The sequence below is a fragment of the Leucoraja erinacea genome, chromosome 36 (genome assembly GCF_028641065.1).
Source record: "Leucoraja erinacea ecotype New England chromosome 36, Leri_hhj_1, whole genome shotgun sequence".
In the NCBI taxonomy this organism is placed as follows: Eukaryota; Metazoa; Chordata; class Chondrichthyes; order Rajiformes; family Rajidae; genus Leucoraja; species Leucoraja erinaceus.
In genome coordinates, this window is record NC_073412.1 from 11,545,175 (window position 1) to 11,567,645 (window position 22,471).

The 22,471-nt window shown below is 43.3% G+C and overlaps 1 protein-coding gene across 1 annotated transcript in view; it reads right to left on the minus strand.

The window, feature by feature from the left end:
* The window catches only part of ireb2 (iron-responsive element binding protein 2), a 70,839-nt gene that overhangs the window by 21,074 nt on the left and 27,294 nt on the right, over positions 1 to 22,471 (minus strand). Inside the window, 11 exon segments of the mRNA XM_055662700.1 lie at positions 1,650 to 1,785; positions 5,033 to 5,192; positions 8,218 to 8,334; positions 9,659 to 9,759; positions 9,856 to 10,027; positions 10,126 to 10,265; positions 12,647 to 12,821; positions 12,824 to 12,832; positions 15,181 to 15,250; positions 17,463 to 17,687; positions 19,384 to 19,521. Of these exon segments, the coding sequence (XP_055518675.1) occupies positions 1,650 to 1,785; positions 5,033 to 5,192; positions 8,218 to 8,334; positions 9,659 to 9,759; positions 9,856 to 10,027; positions 10,126 to 10,265; positions 12,647 to 12,821; positions 12,824 to 12,832; positions 15,181 to 15,250; positions 17,463 to 17,687; positions 19,384 to 19,521 (1,443 nt within the window).

The following is a 22,471-nucleotide window of genomic DNA, read 5'->3' on the forward strand; positions in this document are numbered from 1 at the left end:
ACTGACTGTTTCTCTTCGCAGTCATGGCCTGACCTGCTTACAGCATTTTGTTTTGACTTCCCTTTTACCACTGTTGGGTCATGGCTGATCAGTACTTAAATTCACAGATCATTACAGCTGGATAAGATGCAGCTGCAGAACACCACTGGAGATCCTTTTCCCCCTGTGACTATCAAACTGTACAACTGCTCCCCCTTGTGTTGTGGGGTAGAATGACTCCCTCCCCTTCACCCCCCCAATCTTTGCACATCCCCAATCCTGGACTTTCCACGTGTCATTTCAATTTCATGTATGTTCCACAATAGACAATAGGTGCAGTAGTAGGCCATTCGGCCCCTCGAGCTAGCACCGCCATTCATGTGATCATGGCTGATCATCCCCAAGCAGTACCCCGTTCCCATATCCCCTGATTCTGCTATCTTTAAGAGCCCTATCTAGCTCTCTCTTGAAAGCATCCAGAGAACCTGCCTCCACCGCCCTCTGAGGCAGAGAATTCCACACTCACAACTCTCTTTTTACATTTTACGACTGTTGGCAGACCAATTTCCCTCCTGGGATAAACATTCTATTGTATGGTATAGGATTTTGGTTAGGCCGCATTTGGAATATTGCGTGCAGTGTTGGTCGCCCCTTTACAGGGAAAATGTGGACGTTTTGGAGAGAGTGCCAGAGGAAGTTTACCAGAATCCAGCCTGGTTTGGAGGGTTTCAGCTACAGGGAGAGGTTGCATACACCATGATTGTTTCTCCAGAATGTCAGAAGTTGAGACTTGATAGAAGTATATACAATTATGAGGGGTATAGATAGGGTAGACAGTTAAAACCTATTTCCAGGGTGGAAATGCCCAACACTAGAGGGCGTAGCTAAAGGTGAGAGAGGGGTGAAGGTTAATGGAGTTTCATGAGGCCGTTTTTTCACTACACAAAACAGTGGGGACTGGAACGCATTGTTAGGGGTGGTGATAGTGGTGTTTAAGAGGCCCTTAGATAGGCACATGCATGTGCAGGCAATAGTGGGATATAGATCATCAACAGGCAGATGAGATTTGTTTAACTTTGCATCGTGTTCAGCATAATCATGTGGGCCGAAGGACCTGTTCCAGTACTGTTCTGTTCTAGGTTTCATTTCCCAAGTCAGAGGGAGGCTTACACTTGTCAGCATCTTAATAGAAGGATGTGTAGCTTAATCTTGAATATTAATATAATGTAAATCTAACATCCCTAGTGAGAACTAGACTAAGTGGGACCCATTGGGTCCCCGTCACCCAGTAGGCTTGGTCCCCTAACACAATACTCCACCACACATCCATAGCCCCCAACTGCACAGGTGCAGCTCATTTCCCTCATCCCAAGCACTCTCTTCACCCTCCTTCTTCTTTCTCCTCCCCCAATCCCTCCCTCACCCCTTTCCCTCTCCTTTCCCCTACCCTCAGTCACTCCCTCCCTCCATAACTCCTCTCCCCTCCCTACCCCTCTATCCCCCACCTCCACCTGTCCCCCACACTATCCCTCCTCACCTCCTTCACTGCCCTCCTCTCCCTCTATTCCCCACTCCCTACCTCCTCTACTGCCCCCTCTCCCCACCCCTCCCTCCACCTGTTATATGGTTAAGGTTATGAGTGAGAAGACCAGTGACACGAGAGCACCTACCCAAGGCTGTGGAGATAAGGCAGCACACCGCTGGCATTCATGTAATAGGTCACCATCCCACTGCCGGGCGACAAGCTGGTTTTAATGTAAGGCTTTACAGATAGGCCCGCTTCAATGGCCTTTTTAGCCAGCAAACCTGGATGAAATATTTAAACATTTGTCAGAACCCTTTATAATAACAGGTAAATTAATGCATGAGCAAACCTCTAAAGACGTACAATAGGGAAGTTAGAACTCTCTTTACAAGCTCAGAGTTCACAAGCTCAGAGACACAAGTGGACAGAGCAGTGTCCTTGCCTGTCTTTGTCGGTCAGGTTTATTGGGACAGGGTTACGTCCGAGCCCGGGTGATATGAGAGGGGGACTACTCACTGACCAGGGGCGCCCTGGGGGATATCCGGGACCGCTGGGCACTGCCGAGGGTGGAATGCATCCTTAATAAGGGTGATGAGATAGTTGTATAATAGTATATTTAGTATTGAAGATTATTTGTTGGACTTGTGTCATGGTGGTGGGTTTTGTTTTGATTTATTTTGTACTGTACATATTTTTGTAAATAATTGAATACATTATTTTGGTTTAAAAAAGGGTTATTGAGTCCTGAAGTGGGGATGTCACAGTACAGCTGTACTATCGGTAAGGCCACAATTGCAGTGCTGTGTACAGCTCTGGTTGTCCTGCTACAAGAAGAATGTCATTAAACTGGAAAAGGCGCAAAAAAGATTTATAACCATTGAACTGGATTAGTAGGTTTGAGGCTGGATAAGGTGGGCCCTTATTTCCTGGAGTAAACTTACAAAATCAGATGTTTACAAAATCACAAGAGGGAAGATGAAATGAATAATCACAGTTGATTTTCCGATGAAAGGGAAGTCTAAAATTAGAGGGCACAGGTTTAAGGCTGGAGGGGAAAGACTTAAAAGGAACCGCAGGCAGTCTTTTCCACACAGAGGCTGGCTGGTCAGTTCGGTTTCGTTTATTGTCATGTGTACCGAGGTATAGTAAAAAGCTCCTGTTGCGTGCTTTCAAGTCAGCAGAAAGACAATACACGATTACAATATTTGTGGAATTCCCTTCCACAGAGGGTAGTGGAGGTCAAATCACTGAATGGATTTAAGAGAGAGTTAGAACTCTAGTGGCTAATGGAATCAAGGGATATGGGGAGAAGGCACGAACGAGTTATTGATTTGGGACGATCAGCAATGATCACAATAAATGGCGGTGCTGGCTCGAAGGGCCAAATGGCCTCCCCCTGCACCTATTTTCTATGTGCCATTAGTGTATAGATACATGATAAGGGAATAACGTTCAGTGCAAGATAAAGCCAGCAAAGTCTGATTATGGATCGTCTGAGGATCACCAATCAGGTAGATAGTAGTTCAGCATTGCTCTCTGGTTGTTGAAAGGATGATTCAGTTGCCTGATAACAGCTGGCAAGAAACTGTCCCTGAATCTGGAGGTGTTGTTTTCACATGCATACCTTGTGATGTATACATGATGGGAGCGGGGAGAAGAGGGAGTGGCCAGAGAATATGGAACGATCTGCTAGAGGAAGAGGTAAAGGTGGGTGCAATTACAACATTTCAGAGACACTTAGACAGGCACATGGTTAGGAAAGGGTTGAAGGATTATGGACTGGACATAGTCAGCTGAGACAAGCACAGCCTGGCAGCTTGGATGGGTTGTGCTGAATGACTCTTGGCACTTCTTGAATTGTGCAGTCATAGAATAGAGGAGCCTTGCAGACAGCTGAATCTGCTCCTCTTTTATTTTGGTGCAATCCAATGAGATACATTCCTTAACTCACTGTGGAATGTGTATCTGTGTTAGGGATGGAGTCTGGGGTGGAGTGGGTACAATCCCAATTGGTTTACTTGACCAGACCTCACAAACATCTGCCTCTGCAGTCTTGATTTCGCCCATTTCCCAATATTTCTCTTCTCTGCTCGGGCTAAACTCTCTCTGCCAACTTCAGAAAAACATCCCTGTTAGCCCCTCAAGTTCCAGGCTGTTGCTTTTCCAATGGATGGAGGGGAATTAGCCCAACACATTTTATGTGGCATTTTACCATCAGGTGACCTGAGCTCAGACTGAGGTGCTCAAGCTAAATGCAAACACGGGTAATCTTTGGCAACACCTTTTCCCATTATAGGCAAAATTAAGAAATAGGTTTAAGGTGAGAGAGTAAAAATGTAACAGGAAATGAGAGGCAGGCTTCTCACACAGTGGTGGGTATATGGAACAAGCTGCCAGAGGAAGTAGTTGAGGCAGGTGCTATAACAGCATTTAAAAGCCATTTGTAAAGGTAGGTATGTTACAAAACCTACCTGAATCGCCATTGGGAATCTGCCCACAGCCATGTCCGCGATTTTGGTGCTGTTTGGAGGGGGCGGGTTTAAAACGTGATTTTTACTAGGCTGTACTAATCGCAGATGTTCAGCCTAGTAAATCATTAACGAAAAATCGCTGCAAGACCCGGTCGCAAAAGGTATTATTAGTTTTATAGGCCTCGATAATATAGTTATAATAGTTTTAAAATTACTGTCTCATTCCGCAACCTCTCGCAGCCCCAGGGCTTTATAAAGCAAACAATTAAAGGTATGTACCTTATTTTTACATTAAATGGGGCATATATATAACCCTATATATCAAGTTACCTATAGCGAGTAGTTCATTTTGGGCTTTTTATATCCCGCAGTATTTTTCTCGGCATTTGAGGGCACTAATCCAGCGCGATGTCAACGTTCTAAACCAGCGCGTTCACATGAACCCACTAGAAAGCCGATTTAAATGGGCATTTATTTACAGCAATTGAACACTAAATTCCTTCCATTTGGCCTATAAATTAATGTAAATTAGATATAAAAATCATGTTATATTGTGAATTATTTGTGAATAATCTTTGGACACTTAGGCTATTTAAAAATGTTAATCTTTCCTTAAGAAATGGGCTTTTGACTATCCAAGATCACAGCTTTTTTGTAATGTCCATTGAAAATCAATAGGGAACAAGATGCTAATTTCCGAGTATGAAAATGGCCATAACTTTTTTAATACTTGAGATATGAAAGTGAATTTGGTGTCAAATTAAACTTATTATTATGCTTTATCTGATGGGATAAATTGCAGACTTGATTTTTAAAATCTCAAAATTTTGTAACATTGCTAGTAAAGGTACATAGACAGGAAAGGATTAGAGGGATATGAGCTAAACGCAGACAAATGGGACTCATGTAGATAGGGCGTCTTGGTTGATATGGACCTGTTTGGACAAAGTGGCTGTTTCTCTGCTGTATGAAGATGGCACTGGATCCCTAAGACAGTGATATTCTAAGCGAAAACATTTTTTTTTACTCTGAATGAACTGGTCTAACGGTACTTTACCTGCTGCGAGCATGACGGATGGGTTACAATTATTGGTACAGCTTATTACCGCAGCAATGACAACAGAACCGTGGGCAAGGTTGTAATCTTTTCCCTCAAACTCAATGGCAACGACCTCTTTCTGCTTTTCTGGAAGAACCTGAAAGCCTTTAAAGCCAACCTGCAAATAATATAAAATTTAGAATGCAGTTAGGAAGCCAACCAGGGTTAAACGGGTCCAATATAATCTCCCCAAGCAAACTTCAATGATGGTAGACACAAAAAGCTGGAATAATTTAGCGGGTCAGTCAGCATCTCTGGACAATAGGTCACGTTTTGGGTCGAGACCTTTCTTAATGATATTTGTTGCAAAAATGTTTATCTCCAACCACTGCTGGTTCAGTCCGAGAACGAAGGGGGACCCGGCAGGGCTGGTTCGCTGCTGTGAGCAGAAGATAGGACTGTTCAGTGAACTTTATAAAACATTGTCGTTGCCAGACACATGGGGGCACTTGTGTGCTGCCTAGGTGAGGCCAACTGTAAGATTTTACTGGGTTGTATGAAAAACACAGCAATACACTGTACCTAGGTACTTGTGACAATAAAGTATCATTGAATCAGTCATCCCCGAAACTTGCCGATCCACAACTGGCTGTGCGGCTCAACAGTCAGGGATCCTTCAGTGGCCAAATTAGCAATTAGTTGGTTTCAATAACAGCCAAAAGTGGGGAGGGGAGGGGAGGAGGAAAGAGACATTGCTAGGCAAAATCCTGTTGTTACCAGATACCGTGCCTAACCCGAGGCTAGGGATAGCAGTCCAGAGCAGCCAGAATAAAGATCAGCGAACCCTGCACACACTGATGATGGAGCTGGAGCTGTTCGTCAATGGGATTCAGTTACTTTTACTACAAATATGATAAATCGCTGAGGAAGAGCAATCACAGTACGAGTCTCCAGCACTGTCATCGTGCGATTAGCATCCTGATTAGAAAGTCCATTATTCAATTGATATGTAAAGCTAAAAGGAAAATAAATGACCTGGGCTGTGATTCCCAAACTCACACACTGTACAGGTACTGCTGTCAGGGTCAGAGTGACAATCTCATCATGATAAAAGTAGCAATTATTCAATAAATAATCATTTTTAAGGAGGAGATTGACACATATTCTTGATTACTAAGTGTGTCAGGGGTTATGGCGAGATGGCAGGAGAATGGGGTTGAGAGGGAAAGATAGATCAGCCATGATTGAATGGCAGAGTAGACTTGACGGGCCAAAAGGCCTAATTCCGTTCCTAGAATTTATGAACTTATTTAATGGGAAAACATTTCAGTCACAGGAGAGTTTGGATTGAGTTCAGAGCTACTGCATCATCTAAATACAGTAAAACTTCAATAATCCAAAACTTCGATCATCCAAAAATCCTGATGGGGTTTGGCATCGGCTCACTAGTTATGCCTCTTCTGCGCACTTTCCATTGCCCGGCTCTCCATTCCTGCGCTCTAAACTTACCGGGCTCATTGGAAGCCTTACTAAACTACAGTATATCACTGCAAACACATAACAGCAGGGGACCGCAGATGCTGGGATCTGGAGCAAAATAAAAAGGAGAGCAAATGGAGGAACTCAGTGGGTCAGGCAGCATCTGTGGGGGCGAAAATGAACAGTAGCTTAGGTGAAGGATCTCGACACAAAAGGTCAACGGTCCACTATGCTGACAGACCGGCTCAGCTCCCCCAGATTTAAAAAAAATTATTAGTAGTATAGTATTCAGAGGTCTGGAATGTCTGTCAGTATCCAAGCGTCTGGATCTTGACAGCGCAGGATTATCAGAGCTTTACTGTATCTAGAAGTTCTTTATAAATAACAACTACAAAATGTTCATTAAATACTCCAAGTGTAATTGGAAGTTGTGACAATTCAACCATGTATCCCACATGCACAGATTGGTACTTTGCTGACTCAGCAAGCGTTCCCAGGAATGAGAACACGAATGGAATTAGCACCAAGAGGGTCATTACAACAGGTTACTGGCATTGCAGCTATGGCACGAGTACTGTCACTCCTCCCACCACTGCAGCTTACTGTGCTGGGAAGATTGTTTCCACTAGTGGAAGAGTACAGGACTAGAGGCCATAGCCTCAGAATTAAAGGACCTTCCTTTAGAAAGGAGATGAGGAATTTATTTAGTCAGAGGTTGGTGCATCTGTGGACTTCATTGCCACATAAGATTGTGGAATTAAAGTCAATGGATATTTTTAAGGTAGCGATAGATAGTGGAATAAGCTTCCAGTGGAAGTGGTGGAGGCAGGTTCATTGGTATCATTTAAAAATAAATTGGATAGGCATATGGATGAGAAGGGAATGGAGGGTTATGGTATGAGTGCAGGCAGGTGGGACTAAGGGGAAAAAAAAAATTGTTCGGCACGGACTTGTAAGGCTGAGATGGCCTGTTTCCGTGCTGTAATTGTTATATGGTTATATATGGTTATGGATTCTGGGGTTCTGGGGGGAGAAGGCAGGAGAATGGGGTTAGGAGGGAGAGATAGATCAGCCATGATTGAATGGCAGAGTAGACTTGATGGGCCTATTTGCCTAATTCTGCTCCTATTACATGACCTTATGATTGCGCCGTGCAGCAGCAGATCACCTATGGCTCAGTGTGGAGAGGCCACTGTGGGCAACCAGGACAAACAGTGCCGTCATTAAACACAGTTAATGGGCTAATGTCACTGATCACTAGAATCAGTCTTCCGCGTCACCTGCTGGCAGATGTGATGGAACCAGATGAAAGTGTTACCAACCGGACTCTTTCATTGACTGTACAGTTCACCACAGGTCCAAGTAGTTTAGAGAGCTCCAGTTTGGAGATCGAGCACGGAAACAGGCCCTCCAGCCCACGCCGACCAGTGATCACCTCACACAGTAGCACCATCCTATACACTAGGGACAATTTACAGAACCTGTGCGGTGTTGGGAGTGTGGGAATAACTGGAGCATCACGGCAAAACCCACGCGGTCACGGAGAGAGCGCACAAACTCCATACAAACAGCACCCGTAGTCAGGATCGAACCTGGTTCTCTGGCACTGTCAGGCAGCAACTCTATCGCTGCGCCACCGTGCCGTCCCTTTGTCTGTATGGTAACAAGCTCAATGACCGTTTATCAATATTCGCAGAGCTGAAAATAACTACAACTGGACATACCTTTTCACTCAAGCTGTTCTGGAAATCTTTCTTCATATTGGTGACCATAACTCTGTCTTGTGGTCGTTTTGGACCGCTCACATATGGGGCAATAGCTGACAGATTTAATTCTATAACCTGAGGAACAGTCAGACATTGTACAACTTTAGAATAAATGAACCAAACAAGAATAAAATAAAGTTGTAGCCAAATCAGCACTATACACCCTTCTAGACAACAGCATTATCTTCAGGTAATGAAGAAGTTGTCTCTCAAGTGTCACTTCTTAGTGTTTCACAGTTTAGGGTTACTTAGTCTATTTGGATTTGATGAATAGATTCTAGTTTCGGTTTTTGATTTTGTCTTATTACTGTAATTGAGATATAATTTTAAAAAATCGTGTCATGTGTAATGTAGTGCAAAGAATTAAACAAATAGGTACGTAAAATGCAAGTTAAACTTTATTACAAAGAGGTTTACTGAGACGACACCATGCTTGCCTCCTCATCAAAAGGAAGGATGCTTGATTGAATGCCGAGAGAGAGGGGAGCAATTTTTTTGCCCAGGAGTGCGGTGGCAACGGGAATGTAGTTGCAGACTTTAAATTGACAAAGCTGATAGCAATCAAGAAAGCTGGTGATAGGCTGGGGCTGTGGGACTTCTGTTGAATTCTCTGCCACAGAAGGTAGTTGAGGCCAGTTAATTGGCTATATTTAAGAGGGAGTTAGATGTGGCCCTTGTGGCCAAAGGGATCAGGGGGTATGGAGAGAAGGCAGGTACAGGATACTGAGTTGGATGATCAGCCATGATCATATTGAATGGCGGTGCAGGCTCGAAGGCCCAAATGGCCTACTCCTGCACCTATTTTCTATGTTTTTATGTTGAAATAAATCCATGATTTTAGTGAATGAAAGAACAGTGTATTACTGCTTCCTCAGCATCATGCAGTCCTGGGGCACCCAGTGTAAATTTAGTAGAAACAAGGAACTGCAGATGCTGGCTTATACCAAAACAAAGTGCTGGAGTAACACAGCGGGTTCGGCAGCATCTCTGAAAAAATAAAGGACAGGTGGCGCATTGGGCCAGGACACTTCTTCAGACTAAAGAAAGGTCCGGACCCAAAACGTCACCCATCCTTTTCTCCAGGGTTGCTGCCTGACCCGATGCGTTACTCCAGCACTTTGTCTATATTTCAATTACACAATGCAGGTAAAAGAAAAAAAGGGCATTAGTGAGAGATAAAGTTGCAGAAATGGGGCCTGGGGGGGGGGGGGGGGGGGGGGGGGGGGGGGGATGTGGCAGCATTGGGAGCCAGAATGATCGCAATTGGATGAATGGCCTCCAATGTCATAATAAATAACCAAGTATATAGTAGATCAACATACATTTGCAGCATCATTCTCTCTTTAATATTATACCCCTTACATTGCACCGTCTTGTCCAATGTATCAAAATCAATCACCTGTGAATACTCTGGGTCATCTGAAGGATTCTGATAGTCTCTGAATAGTTTCACAGCTTTTAAATATGTTTCCACAGATTCAAGCTTCTTCTCAGCATAACCTGTTAAAAGAAAAAGTATTTTAAATAAATTGTAGGAAAAAGAAATAAAAGTGATGAGCTTTGAATAATTCCACAAGTTCTCCAGCATTCGCGGACCTGTTTGTTTTAAGTGCCTTAAGGTGACATCATCGACTGGGAAGAAGCTCACAGTGGCACCATATTCAGGAGACATGTTTGCGATCGTTGTTCTGTCTGCCACAGACAACTGGGATACCCCTGGGCCAAAAAACTCCACAAACTTGCCCGAAACTCCAACCTGCCGAAGTTGCTGCAGGAAACAAATGGGTGGAATGAATCCATGTATCTCCTGGTTTATAATCTGGTTTATAAAAGTTACAAGAGATCGCTTTCAAAGTTTCACCCTACCTTGGTTATACTTAAAACAACATCAATCGATGTAGCCAAAGAGTTTGTGGTACCCATCAGCTTACAGCCGACGACTTCGGGCAAGGTCAGTGTGACTGGTTGACCCAACATAACCGCCTCACTTTCTATCCCGCCAACCCCTGGAAAACAAATCAATACATTCCTCAAGCAACCACGAACAGGGCAAGTAAGTTTATTGGCCAAGTATTCACATACAAGGAATTTGCCTTGGTGCTCCGCCCACAAGTAACAACATGACATACAGTGACAGTAACGAATGACTCAGAAAACACTAAACATTAATAATAATAAAACATTAATGATAAAACACCATTGATCAAGCATGTGAACCAACAAAATACCAGATCAAAGGGAGGCTACAGATATTTGGCTGTTGAGTAGAGCAACTACTCGTGGATAAAAACTGTTTTTATGTCTGGCTGTGGCAGCTTTGACAATCCGGAGTCGCCTTCCAGAGGGAAGTGATTCAAAGAGTTTGTGGCCAAGGTGAGAGGGGTCAGAGATGATCTTGCCCGCTCGCTTCCTGGCCCTTGCAGTGTACAGTTCATCAATGGAGGGAAGGTTGCAGCCAATAATCTTCTCTGCTGATCGGACGATTCGCTGCAGCCTCCAGGTGTCTCCTTGGCCAAGGAGAGTAGTTTAGTTTAATTTAGAGATACAAATCGGAAACAGGCTCTTCGGCCCACCGAATCCACGCCGACCACCAATTCCCGCACACTATTGCTATCCTATACACTGGGGACAATTAACAATTTTACCCAGCCAATTAGCACACAAACATGTACGACTTTGAAGTGTGGGAGGAAACCGGAGCACCTGGAGAAAACCTACGCAGGTCACGGGAAGAACGTAGAAACTCCATACAGACAGCATCCCTAGTCAAGATTGAACCTGGGTCTCTGGCGCTGTGAGACAACAGCTCTACCACTGCACCACCGTACCACTCACTTTTATGGTAGTTCTAGAATATCTTAAATCTGAAGAAGGGTGCTGACCCGAAACGTCACCTCTTCATGCTCTCCAGGAGTGCTGCATGACCCACCGAGTTACTCTAGCACATTGTGTCTTTTGCAAAACTGTATCTTCAGTAGATACAGTCTAGTCAAATCTATCAAACACTCCACTTAATGTAAGGAGTTAATTTTCCACCCAATCATTAAATATCACATTGCCGAAAGATACACTATGCACACACACACCCACACCCACCCACACCCACACCCTTTACTTTAAATCTCTTAGTACAAACATTGGAATCAAACAATTATTGCTGACTGCTCCCATCTTAGCCACCAAATGATTGAAAAATTCATTCAGATTTGTTCGATAATGCAGGGAATTGAGGGATCACATACAGGCAGGGTGATTAGTTTAACCTGGCATTATGTTCAGCACAGATATTATGGGCTGAAGGGTCTTACCCTTCGTTGAACGAGTGCAGGCTAATCTACAAAACTACAACCTATACATTTTGCAAATTAGGTAAAGAGGTGGTATTTTAAAAAAAATAGACTTTCTTCTGAATTTTTCTAAGACTCATTTTTAATCAAGTGACCAATTGAGGCTCATGAAAGATGTATTAAAATAACTTCAGCATCCAAGGATGGGAGTCGGAAGAAGGGTCACCTATCCACGTTCTCCAGAGATGCTGCCGGACCTGCTGGGTTATCCCAGCACTTTGTGCCATTTTACGGGGATTCTACTTTTGGGTTGGTTCTGCTCCTTACAAACCATGTATCATGTGAGGGTGTTACAATTCTGAAAACGAAGATTCACAAAGAACTGTACGACAAATAGAGAACAGAACTACTAATTAGAGAAATCACCCATTGAAGCAGACTGCACACTGAGCTTTTAAAATAAATGGTCCTACCAAAACTGACGCTGCAAATTGCCGACGTGGTGCAAAGCAGCATGCTATGGAGCGAAGGGGAAATATGGCGGGGAAGCAGCTGCTGGGTGTAGGTTTGACGTCCGTTGGTTGAAGGGACGAAACGTGCCTGCCTAAAAAGTTTCCGATCGCTGGAACTTTTTAACTCAGCGGGCAGGTAGCAGCCTATTGTCAATTATTAACCACCCGCGCAATATACCCTCACTTCTCTTTTATGAATGGGGATTTAGTTCCCCTTTCTTCGAGGACCGACCGGAGGTTCCGCTGTCACCTCTGCGGGCCGCCCTCGGTGTTTTGTCTATGGGCCGCTTCGAGTTTTCCATTTGGATCGTCAAGAAGGACCTTAAAAGGTTGCCATACCTGTATTACTGAAAAACACTAAACACTGCAGCAAATTGCTAGGCACGGGGATCGTGGTCCCAGTTTATTTCTCTTGGCTTGTTCTGTCTCTGGGTACCCCTGGGAGTTTCTTCAGGTGAGATTGTTTGTTTTTAGCTTAAACATGCAAATTGCTACATGCACGCGGAGATTAGTACACTTCAACAAATGATTTAAGTGATTAACAACAATCGAGGTGCAAAGGATGAGTGAAGTCAGCTCTCTACTCACCCCATCCAAGGATACCAAGGCCGTTCACCATTGTTGTGTGGGAATCAGTTCCCACCACACTGTCGGGGTAGCAAATCCCTCCGAGGTCAAATACCATGCGGGACAGGTACTCGAGGTTGACCTGGTGGACTATCCCACTCCCCGGCGGTACCACAGTAACATTTGGAAAGACTTGGGGGAAGCCCACTGAATCAAAAAGGTAGACCATGGGAAAGGGGAAATAAAAGAGGTTTAACATTAAAACTATAGAAACCATCCCTTCTTTTAACATAACAATTTTCTTGCCATTTCTGTCAATCATCTGATTACTCTAGGCTTTGGTTTGCATTTTTGCTTTTTCACTGTTCATACCACATTTCTGAAAATATTCTAAAACTCCTTAACTTGCTGTTACACCCTAATGTTGCTGTGATCCAGAGCTGCGTGAGTGCGTGTTAGTGCAACACGGCGAATGTTTGCAGTTTAGAGATACAGCATCTTTTAGAGATGCAGCATGGAAACGGGCCCTTTGGCGCACTGAGTCCACATCAATCATCACCCGCTCACACTAGTCCTACAGTGCCCTCCATAATGTTTGGGACAAAGACCCATCATTTATTTATTTGCTTCTGTAATTTGAGATTTGGAATAGAAAAAAAAAATCACATGTGGTTAAAGTGCACATTGTCAGATTCTATTAAATGCCATTTTTATACATTTTGGTTTCACCATGTAGAAGTTACAACTCTGTTTATACATAGTCCTGCCCATTTCAGGGCACCATAATGTTTGGGACACATGGCTTCACAGGCGTTTGTAATTGCTCAGGTGTGTTTAATTGCCTCCTTAATGCAGGTATAAGAGAGCTCTCAGCACCTAGTCTTTCCTCCAGTCTTTCCATCACCTTTGGAAACTTTTATTGCTGTTTATCAATATGAGAACCAAAGTTGTGCCAATGAAAGTCAAAGAAGCCATAATGAGACTGAGAAACTAGAATAAAGCTGTTAGAGACATCAGTCAAACCTTAGGCTTACCCAAATCAACTGTTTGGAACATCATTAAGAAGAAAGAGAGCACTGGTGAGCTTACTAATCGCAAAGGGACTGGCAGACCAAGGAAGACCTCCACAGCTAATAACAGAAGAATTCTCTCTATAATAAGGAAAAATCCCCAAACACCTGTCCAATATGAGATCAGAAACACTATTCAGGAGTCAGGTGTGGACTTGTCAATGACCACTGTCCGCAGAAAACTTCTTGAACAGAAATACAGAGGCTACACTGCAAGATGCAAACCACTGGTTAGCTGCACAAATAGGATAGCGAGGGTTACGGTTTGCCAATAAGTACTTAAAAGAGCAACCACAGTTCTGGAAAAAAGGTCTTGTGGACAGATGATCAACTTATATCAGAGTGATGGCAAGAGCAAAGTATGGAGGAGAGAAAGAACTGCCCAAGATCCAAAGCATACCACCTCATCTGTGAAATATGGGGGTGGGGATGTTATGGCCTGGGCATGTATGGCTGCTGAAGGTACTGTCTCGCTTATCTTAATTGATGAGACAACTGCTGATGGTAGTAGCATTATGAATTCTGAAGTGTATAGACACATCCTATCTGCTCAAGTTCAAACAAATGCCTCAAAACTCATAGGCCGGCGGTTCATTCTACAGCAAGACAATGATCCCAAACGTATTGCTAAAGCAACAAGGGAGTTTTTCAAAGATAAAAAATGGTCAATTCTTGAGTGGCCAATCCAATCACCCGACCTGAACCCAATTGAGCATGCCTTTTATCTGCTGAAGAGAAAACTGAAGGGGACTAGCCCCCAAACATAAGCATAAGCTAAAGATGGCTGCAATACAGGCCTGGCAGAGCATCACCAGAGAAGACACCCAGCAACTGGTGATGTCCATGAATAGCAGACTCAAGCAGTCATTGCATGCAAAGGATATGCTACACAAGACTACTTTCATTTACATGACATTGCTGTGTCCCAAACATTATGGTGCCCTAAAATGGGGGGGACTATGTATAAACACTGCTGTGATTTCTACATGGTGAAACCAAAATGTATAAAAATACCCTTTAATAAAATCTGACAATGTGAACTTTAACCGCATGATTTTTTTCTACAAATCTCAAATTGTGCGGTACAGAGGCAAATAAATAAATGATAGGTTTTTGTCCCGAACATTATGGAGGGCACTGTATGTTATCTCACTTTCACATCCACTCCCTACACCGAGGCAATTTGTTCTCCAACTTTTACAGAACAGTCACTAAGTGTGGAGGCGGCACCCCGTGGTTCTCGAGCTGTGTGCCGCCCCATGAGGATGCGTTTGTGGCTCCCTTGTCACTAACCCCGTACACCACAACCCAGCACCTGGGAGCAGGTCAGTCTGACACTGAGCACTGGGGACTCGGGAGTGTTACCACATAACACTGACGTACTCTACATAGGTCTGCTGCTGTAGTGGGGCAGAGCTAGGCACAAGGGAACTTATACAAGAACCGATGCACAAAAGCCACAAGATGTTCAATATAAAGGCTGACCTTAAGAAACTGTAGCCGTTCTTTATTTCTGTTGAATTCCATTTCTTGGCCCTTTAATAATGCTTCCGGTCTAAAGAAAACAAATAATAGCAATTCACAAAATATATTGCAATTAAAATGTAGTTAAATAAACTGCAACAATGACGTGGAACAAATATTAACTGGACACAAACTAAATACATTTATTTGCCTTTGGTCGCAGGTGGACAGGAGTGTTTATCCTGTAGAGACACTGGAGAAACTCATTTGTGTACCTACAGGATAAAAACTCCTGTCCCCACATTCCAACCTGCGACCAAAGGCAAATAAATGTATTTAGTTTGTGTCCAGTTAATATTTGTTCCATTTGCTACATTTGAACATTGAATTCTCCCAATGTTGTTACTCCTTGCTGTCTCCTCCCCTTCCTCAGCCCTCCTGCTGTCTCCTCCCATTCCCCAGCCTTCGGGCTCCTCCACATTTTTCCTTTCTTCTCCCCGCCCCCCCCACCCCCGATCAGTCTGAAGAAAGGTGAAACGTTGCCTTTTTCCTTCGCTCCATAGATGCTGCTGCACCCGCTGAGTTTCTCCAGCTCTTTTGTGTACCTTCGATTTTCCAGCATCTGCAGTTCCTTCTTAAACACAGTGTTTATCCTGTGATTGCTCCAATATTCAGAGATTGTTACTGATCTGTGATCTCACATCATACACCCATCTTTGCCCCATGTTTCCGAAAACCTCTAATCGACTGAAATGTATCAGACCTGGTAACCAACCGAGCTTCCACAGCTGATTATGGACCAGTTTGCTGCATTCTTTATCACCTCATGCAGCATCTTCTAGTTCCACATCTAAAACTGATGGTTCTAATGTTTTCTCAAGCCAAAGCCTCACAGTTTTGGATTCCCAACTAAAGCAAATGGTTTTTCTTCACCCACCATATTATTTTTCTCCGTTACGATGGTGCAGCGGAAGAGCTGCTGCCTTACAGCACCAGAAGCCCGGTTCAATCCTGAGTACGGGTGCTATCTGAACAGAGCTTGTACGTTCTCCCTGTGACCGCATGGGATTTCTCCAGGTACTCTAGTTTCCTCCCACACTCCAAAGATGTACAAGTTTGCAGGTTAATTGGCTTTGGTAAAATTGTAAATTGTCCCATGTGTGGGATAGTGTTAGCGTACAGGGTGATCGCTGATTGATGTGGAGTCGATGGGCTGAGTTGGATATAGCTCTTAGGGTTAACGGAATCAAGGGGTATGGGGAGAAAGCAGGAACGGGGTACTGATTTTGGTTGATCGGCCGTGATCATATTGAATGGCGGTGCTGGCACAAAGGGCCGAATGGCCTACCACTGCACCTATTTTCTAAATTTCTATGATCCCGTGCTGTATCTCTAAAGTCAAAAGTCTAAATACCTCAAAAACTATATCACCCTTTCATTTCCTAAATTGTAAGGAATACAATCCAAAACGGAATAAAATTCAGCCATGATTTAATCTCAAACTTGGTAACATTCTAGTAAAGAGAATCCGAGGAAGAGACCCAACCTGAAATGTCATCTGTCCGTTCCCTCCCTCATGCTGCCTGGCCCGCTCAGGTCCTCCAGCACTGTGTTTTGATCATTCTAGTAAATCTCTGCTAGTCTCCTCCATGGCAAATGCATTATTCCCATATGTGGCATCTAGATTTGCACTAAGTACACCAGAAGTGGTCTAATCGGAGCACACAGCACAATTACCCACACCTTGTTTTCTAGCCCTCCAGAGACCAGTGTTTCATTATCTATTTTGTGTGTACGACAGACATCAAGAGATGGGCACAAACCATCCCTCCCACTTTGTTTCTCTCCAACACGGGAAAGGAGGTACTGAAACAGTACTAAACAATAACGTAGACTTCAAAGCCAGTACTTAGTTTAGTTAATTTTAGGGATACCGCATGGAATAAATCCTATGGCCCACAGAGTCCACACTGCCCATCGATCACGTGTCGCACTAGTCCTATTTTCCCACTTCCTCATCCACTCCTGACACATTGGGGCAATGTTTACAGAGGCCAATTAACCTACAAACATGCACGTCTTTGGGATGTAGGAGGAGGTTAGAACACCCGGAGGAAACCCACATGGTCATGGGAGACGTGCAAGCTCCACCATGTGGGTTTCCTCCGGGTGTTCTAACCTCCTCCTACACAGACAGCACACAAGGTCAGGATCAAAGCGGGGTCTCGGTCGTTGTGAGCTCTACCAGCCCCTTCTAACTTCCAACAATATTGAAAAAACTGAAGCAGAAGCAAACGCCGTACTCAGCCACAGGTTGCAGGTGGAAAGGGCAGAGCAAGGGAGTGCTCTCTATTTCTGCGCCGCGAGATCCCAGGGACATGGACCCTGCCTCCCTGTTGCACGAACTGAAACAGCCGCGGAAGCTTCGACACGGTGATGTCTTTGACTGCAGCTTGCCGTTGTAGGGTTTAGCTGCCGACCCACAACCATCACCTCCGCCGCCAGGGTTCGGGGCATTTTGTATGGCACTGTGGAATGAAAGCCACATACAATTATCCATTATGGTAAAATAGTATAACGTATAATCACATTAATAATATTTACAGGTTTTACATAATAACATTTACAGGGTTTCTTTTTGATAATCCAAATTAAACAGGAGAGCAGAATTCTTTAGTTCCATAATTTAATTTAAAAGCTTATAAATATACATCTTATTGCTGGATTAGGTTAACAAACTGCAACACAGAGGTCACCCAACTTGTGTTGATGCTGCCTATACCAACACAGCTGTATTGGTGACTGATGCATTTGTAGGGTCATGGGGAAAGAACAGGTATTGATTAGATTGTTTATGCAAGGGAGCCAGTACAAACCAGGCCAACTGGCCCCTTCTGTGCTTAATAATATTGTGAATTAACCAAGGATTCTGCATTCTGTTTTCTGAAGAAATAAAACTTCAGTACATTGATGAACCTTTGATGTCCTTACAGAGCAACAGTTATTCTCTTCACGACAAACGGAGTAAGGCAGAGTGGGTGAAGGTCTGGGGTGGGATCAGTCTGAAGAAGGGTCTCGACCCGAAACGTCGCTCATTCCTTCTCTCCAGAGATGCTGCGGCACCCACTGAGTTACTGCAGCATTTTGTCTACCTAAGGTCTGGGGTGGGATGATACAAAACGTTGAGACACAAGGAACTGCAGATGCTGGAATCTTGCACAAAACAAAGTGCGGGAGGAACTCAGCAGGTTAAGCAGCGTTTCTGAAGGGAAGAGGTTGGATCGCTCCTCAAACTGATGTCTGAAATCTGGAGATTTCCCTATCCAAAATGTTGCTTGTCTTTTCACTCCATAGAAGCTGCCTGACTTGCTGAGTTCCTCCAGCACTTTGTGTTTTGATCCAGAAAGTATCCTTGGTTCAATTTATTGTCCAACTTTGTCAGTATGAAAAGCTGCACAGCTGCAGAACAGAATCAGACAGCATAGGTGACCATAAGGACATCATGCCTGCAATGGTTTGTAATTAGTTCCATTCCAATGCAGATGCTTCCAGATAATTGCTTCTTGTTAAGAAGCCAACCAATTCTCTTTTAAAAGTTACTGCTGCTACCACTGTTTAAGGCAGAGTTGTTCAAAAAACCTGCTGTGTTAGGTAAACACTCATCTTGTGAATTCATCTATATTAACCAAAATTAATTGTGCATGTTGCTTTAATGTAGCCACTATTTTAATATTGGTCTCACATTTACCTTCACAATTTATTTCTGTTTTGTTTTGTGCTGTACAAAATATAAATATATTACACACATACATCCAAACAGGCACTTCCCAACTTACGCAATAGATGACTTAAGTAAACTCGCACTTGCGTAAATAATTCTGTACTCAGTCCCGAGTGAAATCAAGGGAGTTTGCAATTTCCACAACACTGTACGATCACTCAGGTTTACATTGAAAACAAGCCGGCCATGGCAGTGGTGGTTAACAAGGCGGCCACGTGTCGCAGAAAGCGTCTCGGACGGAGCCAGACTGAGAACAGTTAATACTCTCCGCAACTTATTTCGGGCAGTGGCTGGGGATGCCAATTCCAACTTTAGGTTAATCTGACTACATAGGGTTCACGGAACGTAACTCTTTTGCAAGTCCGGGAATGCGTGTACACTGGTAAAATAACTGGTATAGCAACGTAAAATTGCAATGTCATGCTCATTATTTGTTTGCTTGCCTTTTGCTGTAGTCAATCTGTAGTGAATGGTCAACAATCAGGTCAGTTGGACAGACAGGGCCGACGTTGGTTGGGTCTCCGCCAAGCTTCTTCACTGCTTCTCTCATGGCAGCAAAGTCCACCACTGCAGGAATGCCCCTGAAACAAACCAGAACAACAACTCGAATCAACAAACACCTCCTGCTCTTTTAAGGAACAACTATTTATTATTGCTTTACCACTTGTGGAAGTTTTTCATTGTACATTGGTACACATGACAATAAATTAAACTGAATGTATTCAAGAGAGGGTTAGATATTGTTCTTAGGGCTAACGGAATTAAGGGATATGGGGAAAAGCAGGAATTGGGTACTGATTCTGGATGATCAGCCATGATCATATTGAATGGCGGTGGTGGCTCGAAGGGCCGAATGGCATACTCTTACACCTACTTTCTAAGTTTCTATGTTTAAGAAAGATTTGCAGTTGCTGGAAAAATCGAAGGCCGACAAAAGTGCTGGAGAAACTCAGCGGGTGAGGCAGCATCTAAGGAATAGGTGACCATTTGTCACCTATTCAAAACGTCACCTATTCCCACCGAAACGTCACCTATTCCTGCGCTCCGTAGATTCTGTCTCACCCATTGAGTTTCTCCAGCATTTTTGTCTACCTTTTTCTAAGTGTCTATGAACTGTGTGCAAATTGGTAGTGATATTTTTTATAATACGAGGGATTATGGTTCAAAAATGCCTGGAAGCACATTTTTCTCTTGTGTTCTGTACAGTATGCAAATGAAGGTCAGTTGCATCAAAGTGCACATTGATAGTGAGCACAGGGCGACGAGCGTGATCAAAGGCGAGGAGGAGGGCCGCCGGGAAACATAGGGGGGGGGGCCACGCGGGGGGGGGGGGGGGGGGGAGAAATAAGAGGGGGAGGGGGTTTACCTAAAATTGGAGAATTCAGTTCAAACCGCTTTGAAGCGTTGAATTTTACAATTTAAGTAAACTAACCTGCAAACAACATTCTTTTATTAATCTTAAAAAAAAAAGTTATTTCCCCCTCTCTTCCCTGTGCCCAACCTAGACTCTTGCCAATTCCTCCACGTCCACCTATATTCCTTCCTCACTATTCTTGACCACCATTCATTAAGGAATATCTATTACTACTGTTCATTGTGGACAATGAGAACACTTGACTCATTTGACTGAAATCTTGCTTTGTTTATTTTTGCTTTATCATCAGGAATTTTAACTAAAATACAATGTGAAAAGAACATACAAAGAAAAGCTGGGGGAAATCAAGAAACAAAGCGGACATAAATAAATAAATAGACAGGTTTTATAACAGGATAGGATATAGGAAATTTCATTTTGATTAATAAAGCACACTGCACCAGTGAATTTAAATCACAATTATACATCTCTAACGTTTTAAACGTAACTGTGGGCAATTAGCAAGTGTTCAATAAAAGTACTGTCCTCATCAAAGCAAGGAGACAAAGAGTGCATTCCAATCTGGTTTTAGACATTTATAGACATTCTAAGGAGGAAGCAATTGCAGTGAATGGCTGGCACATCAAAATGCTAAAATATTTATCAGTTGTTTCCTTGACCTTGCACCTAGAGAATCAACACTAAACATTGACTTCGCAAAGAAGAAATGTCATTGCAACAAATCATGCATTCATCTAGTCTGCCACTTTAACAATGACTTTTCATCATTAAAAATATTTTGATTTAATACAATCTGGAATATAAAAAAAGTAAATTGACAAATTGGAACTGTCAGGTGGAGGTACAGTCTCACATCACCAGGTTCAGGAATAGTGCATATCAACTTCCTTGAACCAAACTATATAATCCTAATCTAATCTCAGCACCTCTTGCACTAATAAGAAGTTGTTTTCCAACTGTTTTTCTTTGCAAAATGTCTTCTTATCTTTGTATGGTCTTTTTCTTTTCAATGTCAGACAGTTTATGTAAAATATATAATCATATGTGTTCTTTGAGGATATGTGCCCACAATACTGCTGCACGCAAGACTTTCATTGTGTCTCTACCTCATGGTACTTGCCCATATGACTGACCGATTGGAGCAGTGGAACATCTCGGCTGCAGGGTTTAACATGGCAGATGAAGCAAGAGTGTCACTGATGGCAGTGTGGCTAAATTACCACAACACATTTGTGAGGGCAGTCTCATTTAAATAAGGACAATGGTGTTTAAAAGGCAAAGCGACAACCATGATGTATATTCTTGCCTTTTCTAACATACGATGAGCGTTTGATGGCACTGGGCCTCCATTCGCTGGAGCTTAGAAGAATGAGGGGGGACCTCATTGAAACATACAGACTAGTGAAAGGCTTGGATAGAGTGGATGTGGAGAGGATGTTTCCACTAGCGGGAGAGTCTAGGACTAGAGGTCATAGCCTCAGAATTAAAGGACGCTATTTTAGGAAGGAGATGAGGAGAAATGTGTTTAGTCAGAGGGTGGTGAATCTGTGGAACAGATTCATTGTGGAGGCAAAGTTAGTGGATACATTTAAGGTAGAGATAGAAAGATTCTTGATTAGTACAGATGTCAGAGGTTATGGGGAGAAGGCAGGAGAATGGGATTAGTAGGAGAGATAGATCAGGCATGATTGAATGGTGTAGACTTGATGGGCCGAATGGCCTAATTCTACTCCTACCATATGATTTTATGATCTTTTCTAGCAGTCCCTCAAGTTCAAAGATGACTATGTTGTGGGTTCCGAGAGGCTGATGTGACCAATGCAAATTCCTCCTTCATATCCAATGAATCCCAATCCTTCCATTGCTGGGGGTAGAATTAAGGATGTGTAGGTTGGTTTAAAAACCTGAAGGGAGGAGGATTTAAAAAAAAAAAAAAAAAAAAGAAATTCTCTCCCCATCTATAATTTGGGATTCAATGCTGGGGCATTGGCCTGGGAGACATTGGAGGGACAGCACATCAATTGACTCGGCATATTCAGTGGTAACATACACAACACCTTCTGAATAATCTGCTCTTCAACTATCTCTGGCCAAGGCACAGAGCGATAATCAAAGGTGAAGAATGGCGTGCTCATAGGGCGATGTCGAAGAGGCAA